The sequence below is a fragment of the Phyllostomus discolor genome, chromosome 3 (assembly GCF_004126475.2).
Source record: "Phyllostomus discolor isolate MPI-MPIP mPhyDis1 chromosome 3, mPhyDis1.pri.v3, whole genome shotgun sequence".
Classification (NCBI taxonomy): Eukaryota; Metazoa; Chordata; class Mammalia; order Chiroptera; family Phyllostomidae; genus Phyllostomus; species Phyllostomus discolor.
Genome location: NC_040905.2, coordinates 38,950,876 through 38,974,311, shown reverse-complemented (window position 1 = coordinate 38,974,311; position 23,436 = coordinate 38,950,876). Strand labels below are relative to the sequence as shown.

Genomic DNA, 23,436 nt, shown 5'->3' with positions numbered 1-23,436 from the left:
ATGCCTGTAATAAAGCCTCCATAAAACCCCAAAAGGATGGGGTTCCAAGAACTTCCAGGCTGGTGAACACGGGGAGATTTGGGGAGAATGGCTTATCTGGAAAGAGGTGGATGCTCTGTGCCCTCCCCCGCCCCCCTTGTCTCATGCATCTTGTCTATCTGGCTATTCCTGAGTCATGTCCTTTTACAATAAACTGGGGATCTTGCTAGGGGAAGTTTTCTCTGAGTTCTGTGAGTCATTCTAGCAATCTAATCAAACCCGTGAAAGGAGTCACTGGAACCTCCAGTCTACAGCCTGCTGGTCCGAAGCACAGGTGACAACCCTGAATTACCACTGTCCTCCAAAGTGTGTGTGTGGGGGAGGGGCAGTCTCTGGGATGGAGCCCTTAACTTGTGGGGTACGACTTTATATCAGGTGGTATCAGAGTTCGGTTGAACTGTAGGACACTCAGCTGGCACCCGCGAGTTGTTTGGCGTATGGAAACCACACCCGAGTTGGGTGCAGAATCACAGCGGCACACGGTCAGTTCTCAATACATGTTAATTATTATTATTGCTTCTTTAGATAATTAAATGTCTAGATGGAAGAGATCTTCCTTTGGAAGTATTCTTGGGTCTCCTCTACTAGGCTGCAAACTTCTTAAAGGCAAGGGGCAAGCCTTCAGACCGTCTGTGTTTGCCGTACTTGGCATAGGCTTTCCACAGCTGCGGCAGCGAATGAATGCTCTTGACCAACTGGCCGGAGGGGAAAGTGTCTGTTGTAAGGTCAGGGCATATCTGGGCTATCCTCAGGCAAAACTGTGTTCACTTGAGAGATTCCATTCCCATTATCATATTTTTTTATAGGAAAGACAAATGTATACTCAGTGCTTTCTGTTGTTTGTGCAACGCCTCCCCCCCACAACTTGCTTTAATTTATCTAGAAACAACTTCCAAGGTTTTCATGTTAAAAATAAAAACATCATTTGCCTCAAAAAGAATGACATGACTCACCTTGATTTTTCAATGGTAAAGGCATAGTTTCCCTGAGTTTGCTTAAAAGGTTTTTCATTTCTCGCATGTCTCTGTAAAATTGATCAAAAGAAAAAAATCGTCAGCTGTAAATTTTTGAAATGCAATCTCAAACAGTCTGTTCCACGAGACAACTGAAGGACAAGAGTCTGTGCTTAATGGTACGAGCCCTGAATCTGCAACAGGCAGCAGGCAAAAATTGAATCTATTTTACTTTTATAATGAAAAGAAGTCTGAGATGGGCTGGCTCTGGGAGGAGAGAGCACGACCCTGGCCAACGTTTCCACAGGGCGTTTTCGCTGGGGGCGCCCTCGTCTCTGCCCTCAGGTGGACCCGGCTGAGGTCAGAGAGGAGCCTCCGGTCCTGAGGACAGGACTTCAGATTTCCAAGGGGAGGTGAAGGACACACAACTAGAATGGTGGGGTTACCCTGGGCAAAGCTGAGGCCGGGTGACAGTCAGACAGCTGTTGTGGTTGTGTAGGTCCCCTTGCTGTTGTCTCTCTTTACCATGGTTGGAGTTCTGTGTAACACAGATGTTAAGACTTCCTGAGGGCCAACACTTATTAAACTGATTTGGAATGATGGGAGAGTATGACAAATTCCACAACTGTCAGAGAAGAGCTCTTCACAGTGGGTGAAACAGAAAGAGAGAGGCTGGGGGGCAGGGTGCCGATGGAACAGCTGGGTCTTCCCCTAGACACTGGCATGCGTGTCTGACACTGCATCCACATCCACCCTCACCCCAGAGTACATCTGATCACGAAGCCACAGAGCCACAGAGTAGTAGCAGGAGGCACGTTGGACTCTCAGGTCTTTGGGACAGGGGTTCCCCTCATATTCAACAATGGTTACCTAGGGGAGTCAGCACGCTTGGAATCCCAAGATATGGTGGTAGATTTCATTTAAAAAAGCAAAAATCAGATATATCGTTTAGTTAACTCTGGGACAGTCAAGCAATATCAGGCACCCAGGGTTTAAGAAAATTTGGGGGTGGGGTGGATAATCATAAAACTGAGAATATTCTATCTATTAATCTATCTTCCTTCTGCCATTCGAGGAAATAGAGATATCATATAATTTTAAGTTTGAAATCACTCAGTTGGTTTCATAAAACACACTGTTTTGTTGAGTATAGTTTGAGGACCACTTGTCTCAGGGAAGCAGAACCCCGTGGGGTTCCCTCCTTGACTATTGACTAGTATGTGACAAGGAGGGGACAGCAGCCTTGTGGATCTGTATAAACACACCTGTAAAAAATGCAAAAACCTTTCCCACAGGTGTAAGGATGTGTCTGCGTGGTACTGCGTGCTGATTAGCCCCAAAGGGTATTTCTAGAAAGAGAAGTGGGGGAGAGGGAGACAGAGGACAGGGCCCTGCATCCAGGCGCCTTCTGTTTTCCTGTAAAGTTCCCAAGAGTAGATGGAATGGGTGGGCGGTGGGCAGACACATGGCGGGAAGGGGCTAGTAACGCAATCTGTGAGACTGAGGCCTGGTCTCCTTGGAGAGCGCCCGTTCTCAGCCTGGGCTGCCGCATGAGAGAGCCACCTGATGCCGAGCCCTACTCCACAAAAGCCCGATTTGGCTAGTTTATGGTGGGGCTCAGTCATCAACATTTTTAAAAAGTCCTCCTGGTGATTTTGATGTAAAGCCCAGTTTGAGAGCCACTGGTCTCTTAGGGCAGAGAGACAGGGGAACTGAGGAAGCCACCCTCCCAGACAGGTCTGTGTGCCTGCTTCTCTCAGTCATTCCCACCTCCAACAACCTGAATCCAGGCTTTCAGGCAGGACTGAAACACTGCCAGGACCGCGGGTATACTCTCCTGTTCTTATTGCCAGCCGTAGCTCGCTTTCTGCAAGCTCACGGGGCTTGGATATGGCATCTCTGCAAAGCTTCTGAAAAGGGAAAAAGGCTTTGCTGATGGATTTACGCCCTGACCACGGGACTCTGGCAGATGTTTCTTCCTGGGAATAGAGCAAAGCATTCTCCATTTTATAAATTAAGACAAATCACTCCCTCATCATTTGTCTATAGTTCTATCAAACTGCGCCAAACAGCTTTATTGTTTGAATGTTGGATTTCCGAGCTTATACAAAATCCAAGTTTTATTAATAGCACATAATTACCACATGCTTCAATTTTCTATAAACACAGAAATTCGGTAATTAGCTTTAGAATTATATCACAATCTGAAAGTAGAACCACAATGGCTATAAATGCCCTCGTGTGTTACTTTTCTAAAAATAAAAAAATAAAATGTTCATTATCTTGTCAATGACTCAAACCCCACTCACAGAGCCCTCAGTGGAATTGCCCGGCATTCATTCATCTGCTTTGAGCCCGCGCTGGGGGCATCAGTAGCAAAGGACAAGATATCAGTGTGAAGACCAGTAAACAAGGACCTTGTCTTTCTGCCTTAAAGAATGGAATTTTTAGCATCCAGATGAGACACAGCACTCATTATTATATTATCATTGCACCCTTTCCTCAAGAGAACCAGAATCACTGTAGAATCTCTTTTCCCCGAGGAAGAAACTCCATCTACAGTCGGGAGCAAGGGCTTGCTAAGGCAAATGCATTAACTCGATTTGACCACTAGAGGGCAGCCAGCTACATGCTGGGAGAACAAGAAAAGGGAGTCTTGCAAAAAAGCTGTTTGTGAACTAGACTGAATGCTCAGCTCCTGACTGGCAGCTAAGCCGGCCGTTCCATACGTCTAAAATCCGAGAATCTATGGGAGACATCTTGGCGCGATTCGGGGACCCAGCCCACTGAGTGAGCTGTGATGGCGTGTAGAGCATTTCGCTTCCATGGAAATGCAATGTGGTGGAGTGGGATGAGCCCGGGCCCGGGAGCCTGCCTCCACTGGAGTTTCTGCTGCCGCTCCATTGCAGGATTTGGACCCCTTACCTTCTCTTGACTCAGTATTCTAAGAGCTCTGTGTCTGCCTCTGAAAGAGAACATCTTGACTCTCTGTAGTCCCGAGGAGTATTAAGTGGAGGAGGAGTGGCAGTCTATTTAGGGCGACTTCCCACTTACCTTTCAGTATTCTCAATGTCTGTGGAAACCTGCCAGGAATGTTGCTGAGTATCTATGGGGGAAGATGAGGAGTCCTCTACAGCGGGTGTTTCAGCACTTTCCTCAATTTTGCAATCCAAAGTCTTGGTTCCCCCACCAGGCTCCTTTCCTAAGGGGCAGGGAGGTGGGGATGGGGGTGGGGATATTGGTAAAGAGAAGATAAGAAATGATAAATGCAGTTGTATACCCAATATGTCATTACAGAGCTTGGTTATGCTTTGAATCAAGTGCTCTATTAACACAAATTTCTGAATACTAAAATAATTAATATATAAAAATAAGTGTGCGTGTGTGGTATGCTTTCACAACATTCTGGGAAAGACAGTTTGTGGCGGATGCAATTTGAAGATTCAGATAAAAGCAGAGGTCCTGTCTTTGATGGAGTATTGGCGCTTTGTGAGTTAGATCCGGTTAGCTTTGGAGGGGGTCCTCAGCCTGTGAAATCAGGCTGCTTTTTGGTCCTCAGATTCAGGGGCAGGTAAGATGCCCGCCCCTGCGCACGTGACACCCAGCAGGAAGAATGGGAGCTCCTGTTGATGTTGCTGAATCTGATGCTGGCTCTTTTGGCCTGTGGGAAACATCAGAGATTGTGGACCCACCCTCTGTTTCCTTGGCTCTCCAACCCGTTGAGGTGTCTCCTTCTATGAGGAATGAGCCCAGCCTCAAGAGCCAGCCTTACTTTGCTAAGACCATAAAGTGCCATCAACTAAGGTGCCAGGTACTGGGGAGCCATTCACAGTAACACACTGCCAATCCACTAAGACTTACTGTGCCTGATCTCAAGTGAATAAATCAACTCTGTGGAATCAAATTTCCAAGTTGATTCAGCCATAATTTATATGAAAGTAAGTGGGAATTATAGTCTGAGACCAGGTTTCCTTTGTTAATGTCTATTTCTGCCTTAAACATTTGTGTACTCAAAGGTGGATATCCTGACCATTGTGATGGCCTGTGTGGCTGGAGAACTAGTGGGTTCGAACCTGCCTTTGTCAGTCATTCATTCACTCACTCATTCAGTCATTCACTTGCAAATCTTTTTGAGTGTCAGCTAAATATCAGGTGTTGGTCTTGATGCTAGAGATATAAAAGTGAAAGAAAGACATAGCCTTTTTTTTTTTCCTTTTAGTCTTCGCCTGAGGATCTGTTATTGACTTGAGAGAGAGAGAGGAAAGGAGAGGAACATTGATGTGAGAGAATAACATCAGTTGCCTCCAGTCCATGCCCTGGGGACGAAATCCACAACCTAGGTGTGTGCCCTGACTGGGAATCGAACCTGCAAGCCTTTGGTGTATAGGACGATGCTCCAACAAACTGAGCCACCTGGCCAGGGCAAAAGACACAGTCTTTGTCTTATGGAGCATAAAGTGCTGGAGATAGATAATTTTAAAAATTATACAAATAATTACAAAGCTGCTGTATAATATTGTGTAGTCTGGAAAAAAAAGGGTAGGTATATTGGTTTTTTTTTACTCTTTAATCCAATTTTGTTTGTATTATGTAGATACAGCCCTAGACTAGTTAGAAAATTGTTACAGCCCATATCACTGAGTATTCATGAGACAGCAGCTAGACCAGGTTAGTTTCCCTAATCATGGTGGGACTGTTTTTGCATGTTTTAAAAAAAGCAAAACAAATAAACAGAAAATGAAACAAACTTGTGCAGAGGATGGCTGTTCAATGTAAGATCTAACAGGAAGCTTTTCCTTTAGATTCTTGATCTGAAGGTAACTAGCAAAAATCTCACCTTGGTAATTTGAAAACCATGTGGCAGCGACACAAGCAGAAAGAGACAAGCAATTAAGTGGTAATTAACTGCACACCATTCATCAGCCTATAGTAGAAATGAACCTCTGAATATTCAGCCAAAGTACAAACACAAATTCACTGATGAGAAATTTTGATCATATTGCGTGTACTTTATGCACATTGATCCTGGGTAATGGAATTGCTTTTCCAATTTTATGGCATGCTGTTGGGTGGAAATTAATTAAGCAAATAATTTAGCATATTACCACTTCACAGTTGGAGGGTATTGACCTCTTAAAAGCATTGGCATTGCACTTCCTGGGAGAGTGCAGCAAATGCAGTCCTCTCCCCACCCACCTCTGGGCAGTGTCGGCCTCCATGGGATGTGAGTATGAGCAAGGGCCCCTGAGGTCTGAGACAGGGACAAAGTGGGGTCCCCCAAAGCACCTTCTGCTTTTCAAAACTCTGAAGGATTGGGTCATCTGAAAGCACACACAGCTCCTGTTGTACTCCTGTGGGGTCGAAATGCCTTGGAGAATGGAGTAGGGTTTGGACAGCAAAGAATGTACACACGGATGGAGTTCTCTGCTCTGTGGGCTTTGCCTGGCTTTGGGGTCACAGTGGCCCCTGTTCTGTGGTCAGGGCTACAGCACCCAAAGGTTTTATTCTGAAAAATGGTATAATGTTCTTTCTTGGAGTCCTCTCTCTATCTTCCTCAAGTATACACCTTTTACAACAAAGGCATCAATAGAATACAGTCCATAAGCACTTTGTTTACAGTTACTGCCTATAATAATTCTATTTATAGAAGTCATTTACATAGCTTTTTCAAAGTAAAAATGACAATTCATGTATTCTTGAAACAAGCCTATGAGCTTGTAATGGTGAGGAATATCCTCCTTTCCCTTGTTTCTAGTCCTGGGTCTACTAACGCGGATGAACAAGAGCGCAAACCTCGGATGCTGGACTTGCAGTTTAGTGCCTGTGCCAGCTCACAAACTCTCTGTAAAATGTTCAGAATATGATCTTTAAGTTATTGAGTTATGAAATGACTCCTAAATATGTCTAGGGACAGGTTCTTTTTATAGTAATCATTTTTTGGCATTTGATTGGCATTTGCAATAAATTTTCTCCAATTTTTAATTTTGAAAATTAGCAAACCTACAGCAAACTTGCAAGAATAATACAGTGGACATCCAGGTGTTCTAGTTTCACCCATTGTTAATGTTTAGCTGTATTTTCTTTTATCATTCAGTCTCTCTCTGTCTCATACACATGTGTGTATACATACTGGTATAGATTTCATATATATTATATTGATCACATATATATTTTATCAATACATTATATTGGTCACATATAATTTTAATGTAAAATTATAATATATAATAATTATTTATTATATATAATTTAACATAATTATATATTAAATATCATATAATATATAATATAGTATATAACATATTTTATGTAAAATTATATATTATATATAATTTTTGACAAACCCTTTAAGAGTAAGTTGCAAACATTAATGACACTTTATCCTTATTACTTCAGTATTATTTCCTAAGGAAAAAGGATTTTTTTCTTACATAACCTGTACATAATTATTGCACCAAAAAATCTTTGATTAACTATGATTCAATGCAATATGAATATTTAATAGTCTATATTAAATTTTTCACATGTTCCAATAACATCCTTTATATATTTTTTAATTTAAAAAATATTTAATTTATTTATTTTTAGAGAGAGGGGAAAGGAGGAAGAAAGAGAGGGAGAGAATCATTGTCTCATTCACCCCCAACCAGGGACCAGCCTGCAACCCAGGCATGTGCCCTTACTGGAATCCAACTAGCAGCCTGTCAGTCTGCAGGCCAGGGCTCATTCCACTGAGCCACACCAGCCAGAGCTATAGTTGTTTTCAATCAAGGGATCCAGTTAAAGATAATGGACTATATTTAATTGTTCTCTTTCTTTATTTTCCTTTTATTTAGAACAGCCTTGTCTTTTTTGTCTTTCACATCACCAATATTTTTGAAGGAAGAGTCCAGGCCAGTCGTTTTATAGAATGTCTTTCAAATTGGATTTGTCTGGTTTCCACATGTCTAGATTAAGAGTAAATCTTCTGGCAAGAATATTATAGAAGTGCTATTTTGTCCTTCGTAGTACATTGTGTCAGACAGCACATGCATCATTTGTCCCATTATTAATGATGTTAGTTAAGTATTATGGATTGCTCGGTAAAGGTGGTTTCTGCGGGCTTTTACCATTGTAGGTGCACCCTTTCTTTCTCTCTCTTTTTAAAAATTTTATTTATTTGTAGAAAGAGGGGAGAGGAAGGAGAAAGAGAGGGAGAGAAACACCCATGTATGGTTGCCTCTCACATGGTGATATGGCCTACAACCCAGGCATGTGCCCTGACTGGGAATTGAACTGGCAACCCTTTGGTTTGCAGGCCTGTGCTCAATCCACTGAACTACACCAGCCAGGGCCCTTTTTATTGTTTTAATTAAGCAATCTATGGAGAAATTCATTGATACGCTATAGCCTTTTCAGGTTAAACCTTTCTTTAGTTTTTTTCTATTTTTCTTGGTTATCTACTCTCTATTCTCTCTGTTCTTTCATATTACTACTTCATATTGGAGTTTCTGACTAGTTTCACATTAGAGTCTCTACATAGTTTCTTAACTATCCTCCATAGTCCCTATTTATTCGGGGGCTAAATTCTGGGAGAATACTTTGGATTTGGTCTTTCAGTTAACTATTTTAGCTTCTCAGTATTTCTATTATAAAAATTAAGAACTGTGAAGGGCCTGAGATTTTCCTCTATTTACAGTTTCGATAGATATTGGACGAGGACATGAGACTCCTGGGTCAGAGACAAAGAGCTTTATTGCTCACATAATGACAGTAGCCAGAGTATCAGCACTTATGTTGGTTCTTGAATCCTAATTCCGCCAGGGACATAAACACAGGCCAGATCTTGTCTGCACACACAGGCGGCTGTGTGACAGAGGAGGAACTCTGAGCTTAGCAGTTCTGAGGTTTATAAGCACGTCTGCCCTTTGCTCCAGAGGGAAACATTTTCATTACACTGAGTAGTAAGCATGCCTTGCTCTGGAGGGAGACACTGTCTCTATTTTCTAAGGCATTCACTAAATAAACAACCTTGAAAAGATGGTGTCAAACAAGGGGTGTCAGTGCCTCACCTTGCAAAACGGCAGAAATACAAGAGACTAAAGGAGAAGAATTGTCTTCCAAAAATAATTAACCCAGCTATTGAGTTTTGATTGGCTGGTACTATTTTTATTTCCAATGAACCAGGCTGCTTCCTTCTTGTTGCAGACAATTACTGTTTTATGGGTGTTACAGACTACTAAATCTCTTTGAGAATATTGGTTATATATATTTTAAATTCTTCATCTGTTTCCACTTTAAAATTTCTTCTTCGAGTATCAGTTGGTTGTTCATTGTGCTTGGCATTTCCCTTTTAGAGTGTTGTTTTTTCTTACAAATCAAGTCATTGTTGAATGTCTATTCAGATTAGTCTTCGAGGATCTCTGTTTGCCTATCATTCTCATTAAATGTCCTCGTTCTGGCTATTATGGGGAAGGAGAAGGATGTGTGGCTGGACAAGATGTGTATAAAGCTTATCTTTTGGGTACTTTTTTAAAAAAAAAGAACTTTAAATTTTACTTTTCAATTACAGTTTGCATTCAATATTATTTTATGTTAGGTTCAGGTGTACAGCATAGTGGTTAGACAATCATACATTTTACAAAGTGCCACCTGCCATTCCTGGTACCCACATGACTCCATACATAGTTATTACAGCCCAAGGATTATTTTGGAACTACCAATTTGTACTTTTTTTTAAAAAAAGATTTTATTTATTTATTTTTAGAGAGAGGAGGGAGGGAGAAAGAGAGAGAGAGAGAGAGAGAGAGAGAGAGAGAGAGATCAATGTGCAGCCGTGGCCTGCAACCCAGGCATGTGCCCTGACTGGGAATCAAACCTGCAACACTTTGGTTCGCAGCCCGTGCTCAATCCACTGAGCTACACCAGCCAGGGCTCAATTTGTACTTTTTAATCCCTTCACTCAGCCTCCCAACGCCCCTTCCCTCTGGCAACCATCAGTCTGTTCTCTGTGTCTACAGGTCTGTTTCAATTTTGTTTGTTTACTGACTTTGTTCTTTAGATTTCATATATAAGTGAAATCATCTGGTATTGCCTTTCTCCGGGTGCTTCTCATCAGCCTGTTTTGGAGCCCCATGCCTGCTGAGTTTCCTCTTTGAAACCCCTACTCCAGTGAGATATACTGAGCAACCCATCCTGGGAAAAACTCTCGAGTCATGCGCTTCCTTTCCTCTCCTTCCACAGCTTTCCTTCCGGAGGCTCAGAGTATACTGCACACTCTGCTCTGCTAGGCTGCCAGTCCTTACACTAGCACCAGGAGTCTTCCTGGGGGCAAGTGATGCCACTCTTCTTTGCTCAGCCTGGGGCAGCCCAGCTTCCCCCCTCCCCCAAAACAACTTCAGACTTTAATTTCCCTGACAGCAGTTCCCACTGCCTGCGGTTTGCATTTGTGGATTCCAAGTCTGAAATATAGCTGAAATTGATTTCATTTTTGCAGCAATTTTCTCCGGCATGAATTTCATTTGTTTCTTCACGAGTTACTTATCCAGCTACGGTTTCCTCAGTTTATTTATATCTTCCAATCCAATCCCAATTACTTTCTAGCTTTGAGAAATTCCTCAAAAGTTCTACTTAGTTAAAGTCATCCTTTACTTAGCTTGTTCTTCAGAAGCATGGGAGATGGCTGGTTCTGTGTTTGCCAACCTCTAGTTTCTGTTCCTCTTACAAATAGGAGGGGTCACGGGGCAGAGTTAAGGCCAGTGGATTCTAAGCAGCAGTGATGTATGTCTTTTCCAGACTGGCTGCTAAAAGTCCTCCCATATGATCCCCTGTGCTTTCTTTTCTCCCCCTGACCGCTGGGTGGATATGGAGAACAGAAAGAGCAAGACTGCCCACCCCACTCCAGCTCTGGCACTGGGCTCTGACATGGACAAATAACGAACCCTTATAGCTCTAATCCATTGGTATTTGGTGTTGTTTCGTGCAACAGTTGCCCTACCCTGACAAGTATAAGAACTAATATGGATTTATTCTTTTCATTATATCTTTTTCTGTTATTTCAACAGATTCTCAGTAGGAAGGAAAATACTATATGCATGAATTTCGTCCAATATCTCAGGACAAATTTTGCTTCAATTGTACTCCTCTTTTGACAACAGATACAGAGTGAAAGCAATTCACTCACTTGTTCAATAATTATTATTCAAGAATTTACTCTGCTCCAGGCACTGTGCTAGATACTGGGAATGCAATGGCGGATACTCACCGGGTGATCAAATCCAGAGAGGATGACAGACAGGAAACCAGGCAATTAGCCCTCAGTGCAACACACGCTGCAGTCTGCGCCATGGAAATGTGGGGGAACACATCGCCTTGAGTGTGGTTGGGCAGAGCATGGTGTGAGGGGTGGGAAGGGGTCGTGCTGGTGAGAGATGAGGCTGGAGAGGATAAGGGGTCATAGTTCATTGATGTTCTCCTGAGCTACATTAGGAATCAGCAGAGAAGCACCCCACAAACCTGGACAGTGGCCCATTTGAGTACTTCCACAGCTCCCCCTCTTTGACCTGGTGTTCTTGGGATGGAACCCCTGTTCTCTAATGTCGGGTGGACTCTCAGAAAAGGGGGTCAACCTGCTTACAAATGGTATCTTCCAGTTAATGTTTTACTTCACCTAAGAAAGTGAATATGCATTTAAAATTATTTCACTTCTTATTATGAAATGAAAAACTCTGTGCCCTGAAAAATCAATTTCAGGCCTCAGTGAACAAATATTTTCCTCAGATAGGGAATGCAGGTAAGGGAGAAGGGAACCTTTAGAGCACCTTGCACTCACACCGAGCCTCCTTCAACACTGTTTAGAACTAGGACATCCCAAAGCTGGCCACTTTTCCCGGGGCCTTGCAAAGCTTTCTGCCCCCAGCTCCTCTGGGATTTTCATGTATTTTTAGCCTGTTTATGGATAATATAATAGGCATGTTTGAGGAAATGTTAAGGGAAACCACCCATGAAGCACATACCAGTTTAGAAGGCTGGCTATTCTTACATTCCTGAGAAGTGGTCAGTTGTTTTGGGGGAACAAAAACACATCTGACTTTGGGGCAGACTTCAGACTACCACAGGGCACCCTCAGCCTCAGTGGCCCTAGGCACTGGCCCTGGAAGATTGGGCTGGCATCATTTATTTAGAGTGGAAGCCTTCTTTTATACTCCACTTCAGAGGCCTCTTTCCTTCTCCTGATGTCTCATTTGTCCCGTCCTCTTTCTTCTCTTGTGCTTTTCTGTTCCTTGTTGCTCTCCTTCGTCCTACCAGTGACAATAGGAAGCGTTGTCATGGGCAGTGTCTTTTTTGGAGGCCCTGAATGTGCCTCTAGTGTCCAGCGAAGTCAATTTTATTCACTTATGCAAATTTTTCCAGGAATCAAAACAAAATGAACCAATCTTCTCTGAGCTGATAATGTGTCTGTGCACTATCATTTCTTTGATGGCAGGGGCAAATTTCCTATGTCCTTTGTACTCCTGATGCATTATCTGCTATGATACTATGCCCAGGGAAGGCCTTCAGTATAGTTTTCATACTGACTGTAAACAACAAAATGAATACGGCTTACATGAGACGCCTGGAAGCTTATCCAGACAGTTATTCTCACTCTCATGCATTTTCCTAACTGGTAGATGCTTTTTAATTCCATGCACTGTGAAAAAAACTGGGGAAATGTAGGCTCCTTGTTAAGTAATCCACTTTTACTCTCTCGTTTCTAAAAACCATGTCTTTAAATAGAAATAAGTTACATTAATTCAGTTGTTTCCCTATATGAAGAAATAGTTTCAAATGCTTTTCTGTACTATGGCAAGAAGTCATTCTGTGTCGTGAATACATGGTGGAAAGTAGTCATTACATCATATACAGAGCTCCATTCTTGCCCCAAACTGGGAAACAAACCTTTGCCAGTTCAGGAGAGACACAGAACCATCCCCTCCCTTCTACTGCTCCAGTGCTATTCTGTGATCCTTATGACAGAACAATGAACAAGATGGATTTACTCTACAATTAATTGATTTCAGCTTTCCCACAGTAGGTGTCTGAGGCCACAATCCTTTTGGATTACATGAATGGTGCATTTTATTTTACTTTACAAAGTATAATCATTCCTTAAAATTAAACTTCTTTACCCAAAGGAAAATATTTTATAAATCATTAAATGATCTATGGAGTTAACTTTCCCTTCCATCTTAAAAGTTACTCCCTGAACTTTGTGCTATTTTGGTAAGGAATTAAACACAGTGGATTTTATCCATGAAACATGGTATTTTTGAAATGTGCACACTAATCATCAAGCCAAATCTGTGGATACAGTTCGATCATCATGCCACTATCGGTATTCATTTCTCCATTTGATATGATCTCTTGCCTGTCCCTAAGGTAGCTTAGTGGGAAACCGACTAGTGTAAAGGAACAATCACACACTTTGCAATGGGAGTGATGTTCTGTGTGACTTTGGGACGACTACCTCTTTCAGCCTCAGGTTCTTCATCTGTAAAATGGGGGAGATGGTACTTGGGGATAAAATGAGATAACACGCATAAAGCACCTGGCAAGTAGAAGGCGCACGATCAGTGGAAGCTATTATTCCTTTGATTCCACTGCTCAGTTGACATCTACTTTGACAAAAGGTGGTGACTGTGGTGTTCGACTGACTGTTTGGCATATGAAGACATGAAGATAGAGTAATAATAGGTAATTTCAGATCATGCTTAGATTTCAGACATTGGTCGTGCTTATTTTCTTGAAACAGTGTAAGTGTGTGCTGGTCTTGGGTCCTTTGCATGAGATACCAATGTGTATGCGGTCATTTCCTCTTGTCACTCAAACCTCAGATTAAATGCTACCTCCTCAGGGAGTCTGACCATCACTTCTAAAGTGCCCGGCCACTATCACATTACCCATTCTATTTTCATTATTGACATAGCCCTTATTAATATTTAGAATAGCAGTTATTAATATTCGGGATTTTTGAACATTAAAAAACCACTTCTTTGCACTAGACGATGCAGTCCACAAGAACATGGATGTCTTTAGCTGATCACTGTACCTACATTAGTGCCTTACATATGCCAGGTGCTCAGTAAATACTTGTTCAAAGAATGAAGAATGCATGTTTCCACTCAGGATTTGAATAATAGTCTATTTTAAGATTTAGTCTGCTTCATTTCTTCTAACCTACTGTTATAGTTTAGCATCAGCTGCCTCATTACATTGGAAAATAATAAGGTCTTTACTTGTGTGTACATGCCATTTCTGTCTTTACAGTGCCTGTTTCTTTCATTGGTGTGGGTCATTTCCTTTTCTTAAAACAGGGCTGAGTGCACTGGAGTCTTCACGGCTCACAGTCTGCTCCTTGTCTCGAGTCCATCCTGTTTGTTGCTGGAGAGCAGTTCATTAATTTCTCCTCAGAGCCTCTTGAGCTCTCAGCTCCCACTGGATTTTGTTTTAAGATTTTTCAACTTTTAACACTTCTCTATTCTTTCCCTTTTGTAAGTACATTTCCCCTTGCATAGTTTTATCTCTGTGTTTATCCTGGGTACACATGTCAGGGAGAGAACCTCTTATTTGGGGGGGAAGACGGGGAGATGATACACCCCCCAAGGACCTAAAGACAATTTTGCTGGGAGCTACAGCAGAGGGGCAGAGCCGAGAGACAGCTACCGGCCACCACGGACAAGTGAGATGAGAACAAAGCTGGAAAGAGCAAGGTCATGGGGAGGGGGAGCTGCACTGGAGCGTTCTGTCATCTGTGCTCCTTCCAGAATGGGAAGGATGCCCAAACCGACGGAACAGGGAGAGAATGTGGGAGAGGAAAGCCGTGACCACAAGAGCAGGATCATTTGGTTCCCTTAGAAACCTGGTTCCGCTGCCTGCCACCGGCGTGAATGAAACCTGCAGCCTCATCTCATCCGGTGGCAGCAGACAGGCATTAGCGGTCCAAGTGAAGCACGGACTAAGTTATGGGAAAAGACTTCCTCCCGACCTGTGAAAAAGTGCGGGCAAAACTGTGAAAACATGCGGGCAACTGTTTTTCACTATAAACGTAGGAAATAGACTTTGTCAAGTAATGGCCCAATCTGCAACTTGAAGTGTTAGAATATGAAATTACAAAACATCTAAAATTATTCCCTTCTGTCGTCTTCTGGAAACAAACACAGTTTTTCAGAACCACACTCTGCACGGGGGTAACTCAATAGCCTTTATTAAATGTGGATTTTTCCTCACATTTCAGTAATTTAATTTAATTTTGTTGCCCATAAAAAAAGAAAATAATTTTAGTACCATTTTTTCTCTATTTTTTGGCAATAGCATGATGTTGTTAAGTATAAAAGATTTCCAAGTAATAGATTGTACCAATCAAACTTATGAGACAGCAAAAATTCAGAAGCATTGTATATGCAAAAAGATATGAAGCTCCACTAAAGATATTGTTAAGGACTAAGGATAATTGTAATTTGCTTAATTGAGAGAGAAAGACAATCTTCATTACTAAATTCATGCTCACTGCAGAAACTTTAAAATAATTCAAGGCTTACATTTTCCAGAAAGAAACCATACTCTTTGCATCCGCAGTGACCTTGTGTGCCCTCCACAGAGTAAACTCATCACCACTCAGTGCAAAAGCAAAACTAAATGTGATACACGATACTTGTGGGACCTCTGGTGACAGCCAGAGAGGCGATCAGAAATAAAAATAACTGTGAAACAATTTGGTTTCAGTATTTAATCTCAAAGAAAAATTGACCAGAGACTCTTATTGAGCCCTGCTTAATGACTCAATTACAATTCTTTTTCTTTCCTTGATGGGAAAGAAATACTAAAGGACAGGGGAATGGCCAACCTGTAAGAAAAATTAACCTAAAAGTTATCAAAACATCAGCTTTTATAATAGCATCACAAGAAGCATACCAGAAAAGGATTCGAAGCAGAAAGAAATTTTGAGTGTTACAAGCTAGAACTAGTTACTATTCCCCTGAGACTCTAGGAACTATTTGGTTTCCATCTCTCTCTCTCTCTCCAGAAAGCAAGGGGAGAAACCTGTAATAATATAGGTTAGAATTGATGGTGGCCTAAGAGAACACATGGACAAAAGATTGGAGAGATGTTTAGAAAAGCTAATAAACAACATGAACTGTAAATTATTAAATTTGGGGTTTAAGGCAGTAGAATTTAAGGATGACTAATAATACATTGCAGTTGGCTTATAAATATCTGTTAAATCAGTGAATGAGAAAAGAAAGGTTTATGATTTGGGTACTGGGTGATTGGTGGTGCATTGATTTCTTGAAGGACTTAAGGAGGTCATCTAGATAGGCCCCTTCCCTAGCCTAAGGGGTGCTACTGTATCAGGTGTATTCTTTTTAGAGTTGTATATAAGTTGAGCACTAGAGCAGGGGACAGGGAGCAGGGATTCCCATATTTAAAAGAAGAGGAAGGGAAAGAAGCAGGTCAGATCCTGACAGTGAAGAGAGAGGGCACTCAAGACCAATGAGCTGATCAGAGAAGAGGTGATACATTTATTTGTGTGCTCAAGATCAAATCCATTAAGGAAGAAATCTGTATGAAGGAACCCTTTTACTTTTAAACAGAACTAGTAGACAAGTGTTTTCTTTTAAAAGTCAATGGTGTCCTGACTGGTGTGGCTCAGTGGGTTGGGTGTTGTCCCTCAAACTGAAGTTGCCGGTTTGATTCCCAGTCAGGGCACATGCCTGGGTTGTGGGCTAGGTCCCCAGATAGGGCTGTGCGAGAGGCAGCCAATCGATGTTTCTCTCCTCTTTTCCCCTCTCTCTAAAAATAAATAAATAAAAATACTTTTAATAGGTCAATGGTGAAAAGACAAAAAGTGGGAGTGGATGGCAGAAGGAGACTGACTTCTAACTTCTCAGGTGGCCACCTGAGAAGGTAGAGTGGGAACGAGAGGAGATAACCAGGTGTGGAGGACTGTCGTCAGCAAGGGAGATTCCAGGGGCAACATGGGCATGCAACCCTGCAGGCACAGCCCAGCAGACCTGGAGGGAAAAACTACCCTACCCAGGTTTAAAAAAGATGAAAATTCTGTACTCTGTCAGTGTGTTTATATGTGAACACATGTGTGTGTGTCAGACACACACACACACACACACACACAGGAACAGAGGGGGAGAACAACTGAAGGCACTGGGCTGTGGCCACCTGTTTGGATGTCATCAGTGTGTCTGATGCTCCATTTTCTGATCAGGCTTCAGGGCTACCAACAGCTAATCTCTCCAAATACGTTCACTTGTCTTAGTAACACCAGTAAAGATAGAAACCCTTACAAAGTCAACCTTTAGGATGAAGAGGAAAATAAATAATATTCATATATGGAGAAAGTGTTCTCTCCTCGGAGCAAGTGTAATCCTGGTGTCAGTCCTGCCGTGTGCATACGCACAAGATTTGAATTTTATTAAGCACTGACGTGCTTAGTAAATCATGTCATTTAATTCCCTCCAAATTGCATGCTTATTTGATTTCAAATCTCTACTTTGTTTCTTCACCTGAAATGCCTTTTTCCTTCCCTACCTGAATCTTCTCTTCACAACCCAGCTGAAGTCCCACCCTTTCTACAAGATTTTCTCTGAGTATTAGTTTATTGACCTTTTCTGTCTCTAAAGCTAAATCATAGGCAAGTATTTCATTCAGTGTACCCTTCATTCTCCTGAGCTCAAGCACAAAATGTTTGCATTCGGGAGATTCTCAATAAATTATAGTTGATGAATTTGTGAAGAAAAAATAGGTTCAATCCTTCAGTATTAGAACTTCTCACTTCCTCTCAGTATTTACTCCATTCCACCCTCTCACATCATGTAATAGCCACTGGTTGGATGGGGCTGACACTCTGCTAGTCCCAGGAATGGGCCTTCATTGCCTAAACTAGCCAGTGTAATTCCATCTCTCTGGCTACAGTGATTGGTTCAAGTGTAGACCCATGATCTGACTTGGTCCAATCAGAATGAAGCCTAGGGTGTTTGCTTGTAGGGAGAAGTTCTGTAGTGGGGAGAAGTCCTGTCTTATTATGGACACGGTGATGTGCAGATGTTGTTATGGGAACTATTGCAATCAATTTGCTAATGTGGGGAAAGGCAACCTGAGGATTAAGCCAGGGAAGGGCAGAGTATCACTGAGAATGGGGGTCAGTAGTCTTATCAAACCATTTGGAAGCCATTGCCACTGCTGGAGGCTTCAGTCATTTCAGCCAATATACTCCCTTTATAATTTAAGCTTGGTAATGAGATATTCCTAGTAGTAATATGCCTCCCTATTGTTTGTTGAGTTCTCCCTATTTTAAAATTATTGGAATACAATATGTAATTCATTTTCTTGCAACCTAATTCATTTAGGATAGTAGCAGCAACCTTGGATAGCATGTACTAGCCTAGTAAGATCATTATATATTTTTGATGCTTACGCTGATTCTAACCAAACTCATGTTCAAAAGTGGTAAAATAATAAATTGAGAACCATTTCTACCACAATTTCTGTTCAAGGAAATCCGTGTTCTTATGCACTTAGAATTGATATTGACTTCTTTTATTAATTAATGTGAAACATTTCTGGAACATTTATATCCATTCTAATTGTGTGTAGATAAACATATCGTGCACATAGGCGCTTTGCAAAAGATAAGCTTTTGTTGAACATTCCTCAGGGTTTAGGGTGATATGTTAAGTGTAGATACCTTTCCGGTGAAACTGAAGAGACCCCAGCAGGCATATGGATTTTAGCATCTCTGTTGTGTACATTTCTAAGCAGCACTGCAGCTGGATATAAAGCCGACAGATTTCTGGATGGATCTCACCATCTTCCGGGCTACAAGAGAATAAGAGAAAAGCTGTGAACGTTCTCAGGATTCCACTCATCAGCCATTTGCCTTCACTCTCAGAGGCAAAAATGCTCAGTAAAGCCTCCTTAAAGCTTTGCATCTAAAATTTAGCACTTCCTGCTTTCAAACCAATGACCAATGTCATAGTTCTTACATAAGTGTCTTTCTGACTAACAGCTCTTAATTTTTTTTCCTCTTTCAGCTGCAGATTTCTGCTGGGAGCTTAAAATCATAAATGTTTTAAGTAATTGAAAAGATGAGATATTTTCAATTTAACTGTTGGAACAAATTCCAAAATATGCTTAAACCGTAAAAATATCCTAGACTGCAAGAAGAGATTAGAAGCTCCTATTTTCCAAGAAACAAATGAAGAGCTATTCAATTGCCAGTGATGAGATTGTTCTTTCATATTAAGACCCTTGTATAATATGATGAGAGAGAAGATATAAGTTATTTTTATCACGGGCTTTTGTCTCAGCCTAAAGGATATTCCCTTATTGTTTGCTATGGTTAATTTATGAGAGGCCAAATGTTTTTAATGAAAACATAAAATTTTTATGAAAAGGAGAAAAGTAATAAAACAATTCATAATTATGCTTAACAATCTAATGCTAAATAAACACTCTACTTATATTTTAAAATTTGTTTTATAGTCCTTGAGCCTTTATTAACTATGATAAAACATATAAATGTAAATATGATAAAACAGGGAGTGATCACTTTTATATTTTGATTAAGAAGAGAGGAGTGAGTAGTCAATAAAACTTTTATATGCAAGTAAATTAGCACGTGTTGAATAAAGCAAACTAAACAAAAGGGATAAAGTTTAGAGACAGATTTGAAATGGAAGAAACCTAAAAGTGAACTCTGTCATTTGCCCTAATGTGTTATCTTTAGTTCTATCCCCATTCATTTAAAGTGCCATGAAGTCTGATTAAATCATGCCATGTTTATATTTGATTCCTTTGTAAAGTGGGTCAGTGGCAAAATGTCTGAGGTAATTATTGGGGAAAAATGGAGGCGTCGGTGATTAAGTTCTGGAATCACAGTTAAAAGAATTTGTATTTACGCAGCGCTTTACAATGACAGTTTTCATTTTCAATACTTATTTAGTAGATAAGCCAGAGTGTGCCGAACCGTATGGCTTATATAACACAAAGAGATGCACAGCGTTCTTTGCTTTATTACCAGTGATGTGCAGTCACCCTATGTCTTTCCTGTGTCAGAAAGAACAAAGTGTTTCAAAAGGGCTTAAATGCAAAATGTGGCTTTACCCGAAAAATAAAAGACTACCTTATTTCTCATTTGTGTCTCACGGGTGCAGCCCTAGGCCAACACCGGAAACAAGTGTATCTTTGGTGAAAGTTCCCAGATTTTCCTCCAGAGCTTCCGCCCATAGGTGCCTTCCAGCCTCAAACTGTTCCCCCACATTCGTCTCTTTATTTCATATCGTCTCAGCCTTTCAAAACGCCTCTGATTCTGTCCCATCCCCTCACGGCCCTGCTAGGCTCTGAAGGGATAAATGGGCATTAATGGTTTGTGTAATGAAACATCATCCTGCACATTACCTGCTAATACATTGATTTACATAGAAAAAATTGAAGATTGTGCCTCCTCCCAAAGATGGGTTAGAGGAAAAATATTTTAAGGCAGGGAGGTCTTTCCTGTGTTGCTTCATCATCCCAATCCTAGCTGCCTATTGTCACCTATGTATAACATTGGCCCTGGTGGCTCATATGCAGATTTTTTTAAGCCCCATAATAAATTTGTTGTCTGAATTGTACATTTGATCAGTGGGACAATTAGCCAGTACAGTATCATTCCAAGGCATGGATTATTCTTATTTTCAGAAGTATAAAATATGTGCCTAGTGGCTTAGTTCCAAAAATATGCAAACCTCAGATATAGATGGCATTTTATATAACTTAAAGAAATGACTACCATCTTAACAGATCTTCAGAGCCAGCATGTTTTGTTTATTATTTTACAGCTAAACATAGAGAGATAAAGCAATGTATTAAGTGCTTCTGTAAAAAGGCAAATCAAAACAGAGATTGCAGTGCCGGATTCATAACATTTCCTTGGGGGCTGTCTCCCTAATGCCTCTGTAACCAATGCTGATTCCAGAAACTGTGGAACCATTTTATCCTAACTATTATGGGAAGGAACTAAACAGGTGCCACCGGAAATAGAATCTGCCAAACAAAAATTAATTGATGCTAAAGTTGCATTATAAATTTCCTGGTTAAAAAACTTCATACACATACTCATATATTAGCTTTTGCTGTCTTGGAAAACTGAGGTATACAGAAACAGGGGAGCTAATTAAAGAGCAGAGGAAAGTTATCTTTCGTGTCAGTGTTTCATGATGCCTTGAGCAGGTTACATTAGCCTCCAGACTTGTATATTTTATTTCTCCCATTGTAGAGCACTCAGCTGCATTACTAATTACTAAAGACTCATTAAAAGACAAATTGTCAGATGGGTTATGATATGTCTAATATTATAAGCAGAGAACTGAAATATGTTTTTTTTTAAATATTTTATTTATTTATTTTTAGAGAGGGAAGGGAGGGAGATAGAGAGAGAGAGAGAGAGAGAGAGAGAAACATCAATGTGCGGTTGCTGGGGGTTATGGCCTGCAACCCAGGAATGTACCCTGGCTGGGAATTGAACCTGGGACACTTTGGTTCCCAGCCCACGCTCAATCCACTGAGCTACGCCAGCCAGGGCTTGAAATATGTTTTTGAGAAGCATTAAGAGTGTTTAGGTTATTTTCATCACAAATGAGCAAGCGTCAGAGCAGGGACAATGGAGGAAAAGCCAGAAAGCAGTAACATTTATGTTAAAATAAAATTAAGCTTAAGGACTTCCTCCAGGAACTGGCAGCAACTTACTTGCAGGTAACTTTGCCACATATTCCTCAGACTTAGTCTACAATGATTCCCTCTTCTTAAAGTTTAGGTCTGTGAGACTCACTCTGAGGCGAGTGGTGCTCACTCAATTCACTCAAAGAAATTTTATGAGTTAGTGACTAGATGTGATTTTTTTATGAGCTTAAGTTAAGAGCTAAACTGATCATTTTGATTATTTTGAAAACCTTAGTAACTATAGGAAAACATCCTAAAAATGAACTTTAACAATAGTTCAATGATTTAGAGCTCAAGTTGAATGCAAAAACATTGAAAATAAATGCCAAATTCTGAAATTTTCAATCAACTCCTTAAGGATGAGAATTAGGACTTAATGTCTTAATCTGGCATCTGAACTGATACAGTAATGGGTACGTGTGTGAATATCGCCTAAATCATACATTGCCTTGAGAATGGCAATGTAAGAATATTGTGGATATTCTTATTTTGCAAATCCAAATATTGATGATAATGTGAAGCAACAGAGACTCTCATGCATTGTTGGCAAAGGTTAAATTGGTACAATTCCTTTAACAGTAATTCTGGAAGTTTCTTATAAAAACTAAACATACACCTGCCCTATGACCTGTTAATTCCTTTTCTAGGTAATTACCCAAGAGAAATAAAAACCTTCACTGAAAGATCTCTATAGGAGTATTCACAGTAGTTTTATTTAGAATAACCCAAAACTGGAAATAGGCCAGGTATCTGTCAAGAGGAAAGTGGATAAAGAAATTAGTATCTTCCTACAATAGAGTAATACTGAACAGTTAAAAAGAGTAAACTCTTGATACATGAAATAACATGGATGAATCTCAAAAATACGATCTGGAGCAAGAAAATCCTTAACACAAAAGTGTAAATTCTGTATGATGCCATTTATATGAAGTTGTAGAATAGATAGAACTAATTGCTAGTGATAAATAGTAGGAGAGAATTGACTGGGAAGAGGCCTGAGGGGAGGGAACTTTCTGGGCCGAGGACAATACTCTACAGAGAGAGCTTTGAGTTATGTGGGTGTACATATTTGGCAAAACTTATTGAGTGGTACACTGAAGATTTGTGCATGGGATTGTACAAAAATTTTACTTAAGAAAGAGAACCATAAGCAAATATTGAATCCTAGTTCATGTGCAATACATTGACCTGTTTAGGGGTTAAGTTCACTGATGTCTGCAACTTCAGAAAACTAATGTGGATTAGCAAGTTGGGACGGGGATGAAAAGACAAGTAGATACATGGTAAAGCAAATGTAATAAGATGTTAACCATAGAATCTAGGTGATGGGTATTTTCTCGATGTCCAAGGACTTACATTTCCCAAAATAATTTCATGGCATAAATTGAATAAAATAACTGAGAAGCTTTATGACTAGCGAGGTCAAGTTCAAGAGTGAACACCCTGGGGATTTTAGTTATGAAATGCGTCGGCCCTGCATCTGCTCTTTTGCCAAATTTGCCAGACTTTGGTGTCCTGTGCATCTGCCAACAGCACTTTAAAAACCAGCAAAATGTTGTTTTGAAAGTCTGTCCTACAGTAATGGTTTATATATTTAGTTGAAGGCAGTAAGACATAGTAAAAGGAATATGGGATCTGGAGTCAGAAAACTTAGCTCTAAATATAGACTTTACTGCTTAGAATTGTGATCTTAGGAAAACCACTTTAACTTCTC

At 40.7% G+C, this 23,436-nt stretch overlaps 1 protein-coding gene across 4 annotated transcripts in view; it reads right to left on the bottom strand.

Moving 5' to 3' along the window:
* The window catches only part of LOC114507880 (regulator of G protein signaling 7 binding protein), an 86,890-nt gene that overhangs the window by 13,851 nt on the left and 49,603 nt on the right, over window positions 1-23,436 (bottom strand). For 3 of the 4 annotated variants that reach the window (XM_028525936.2, XM_028525927.2, XM_036020329.1), the window contains exons 3-5: window positions 18,709-18,839; window positions 4,047-4,194; window positions 993-1,063 (exon numbers count right to left, since the gene is read on the bottom strand). In XM_028525936.2, coding sequence (XP_028381737.1) covers window positions 993-1,063; window positions 4,047-4,194; window positions 18,709-18,839 — 350 coding nt within the window. Of the gene's footprint in view, window positions 1-988; window positions 1,064-4,046; window positions 4,195-18,708; window positions 18,840-23,436 lie in introns of those variants that run through there. The other variant, XM_036020330.1, reaches the window with a different exon arrangement.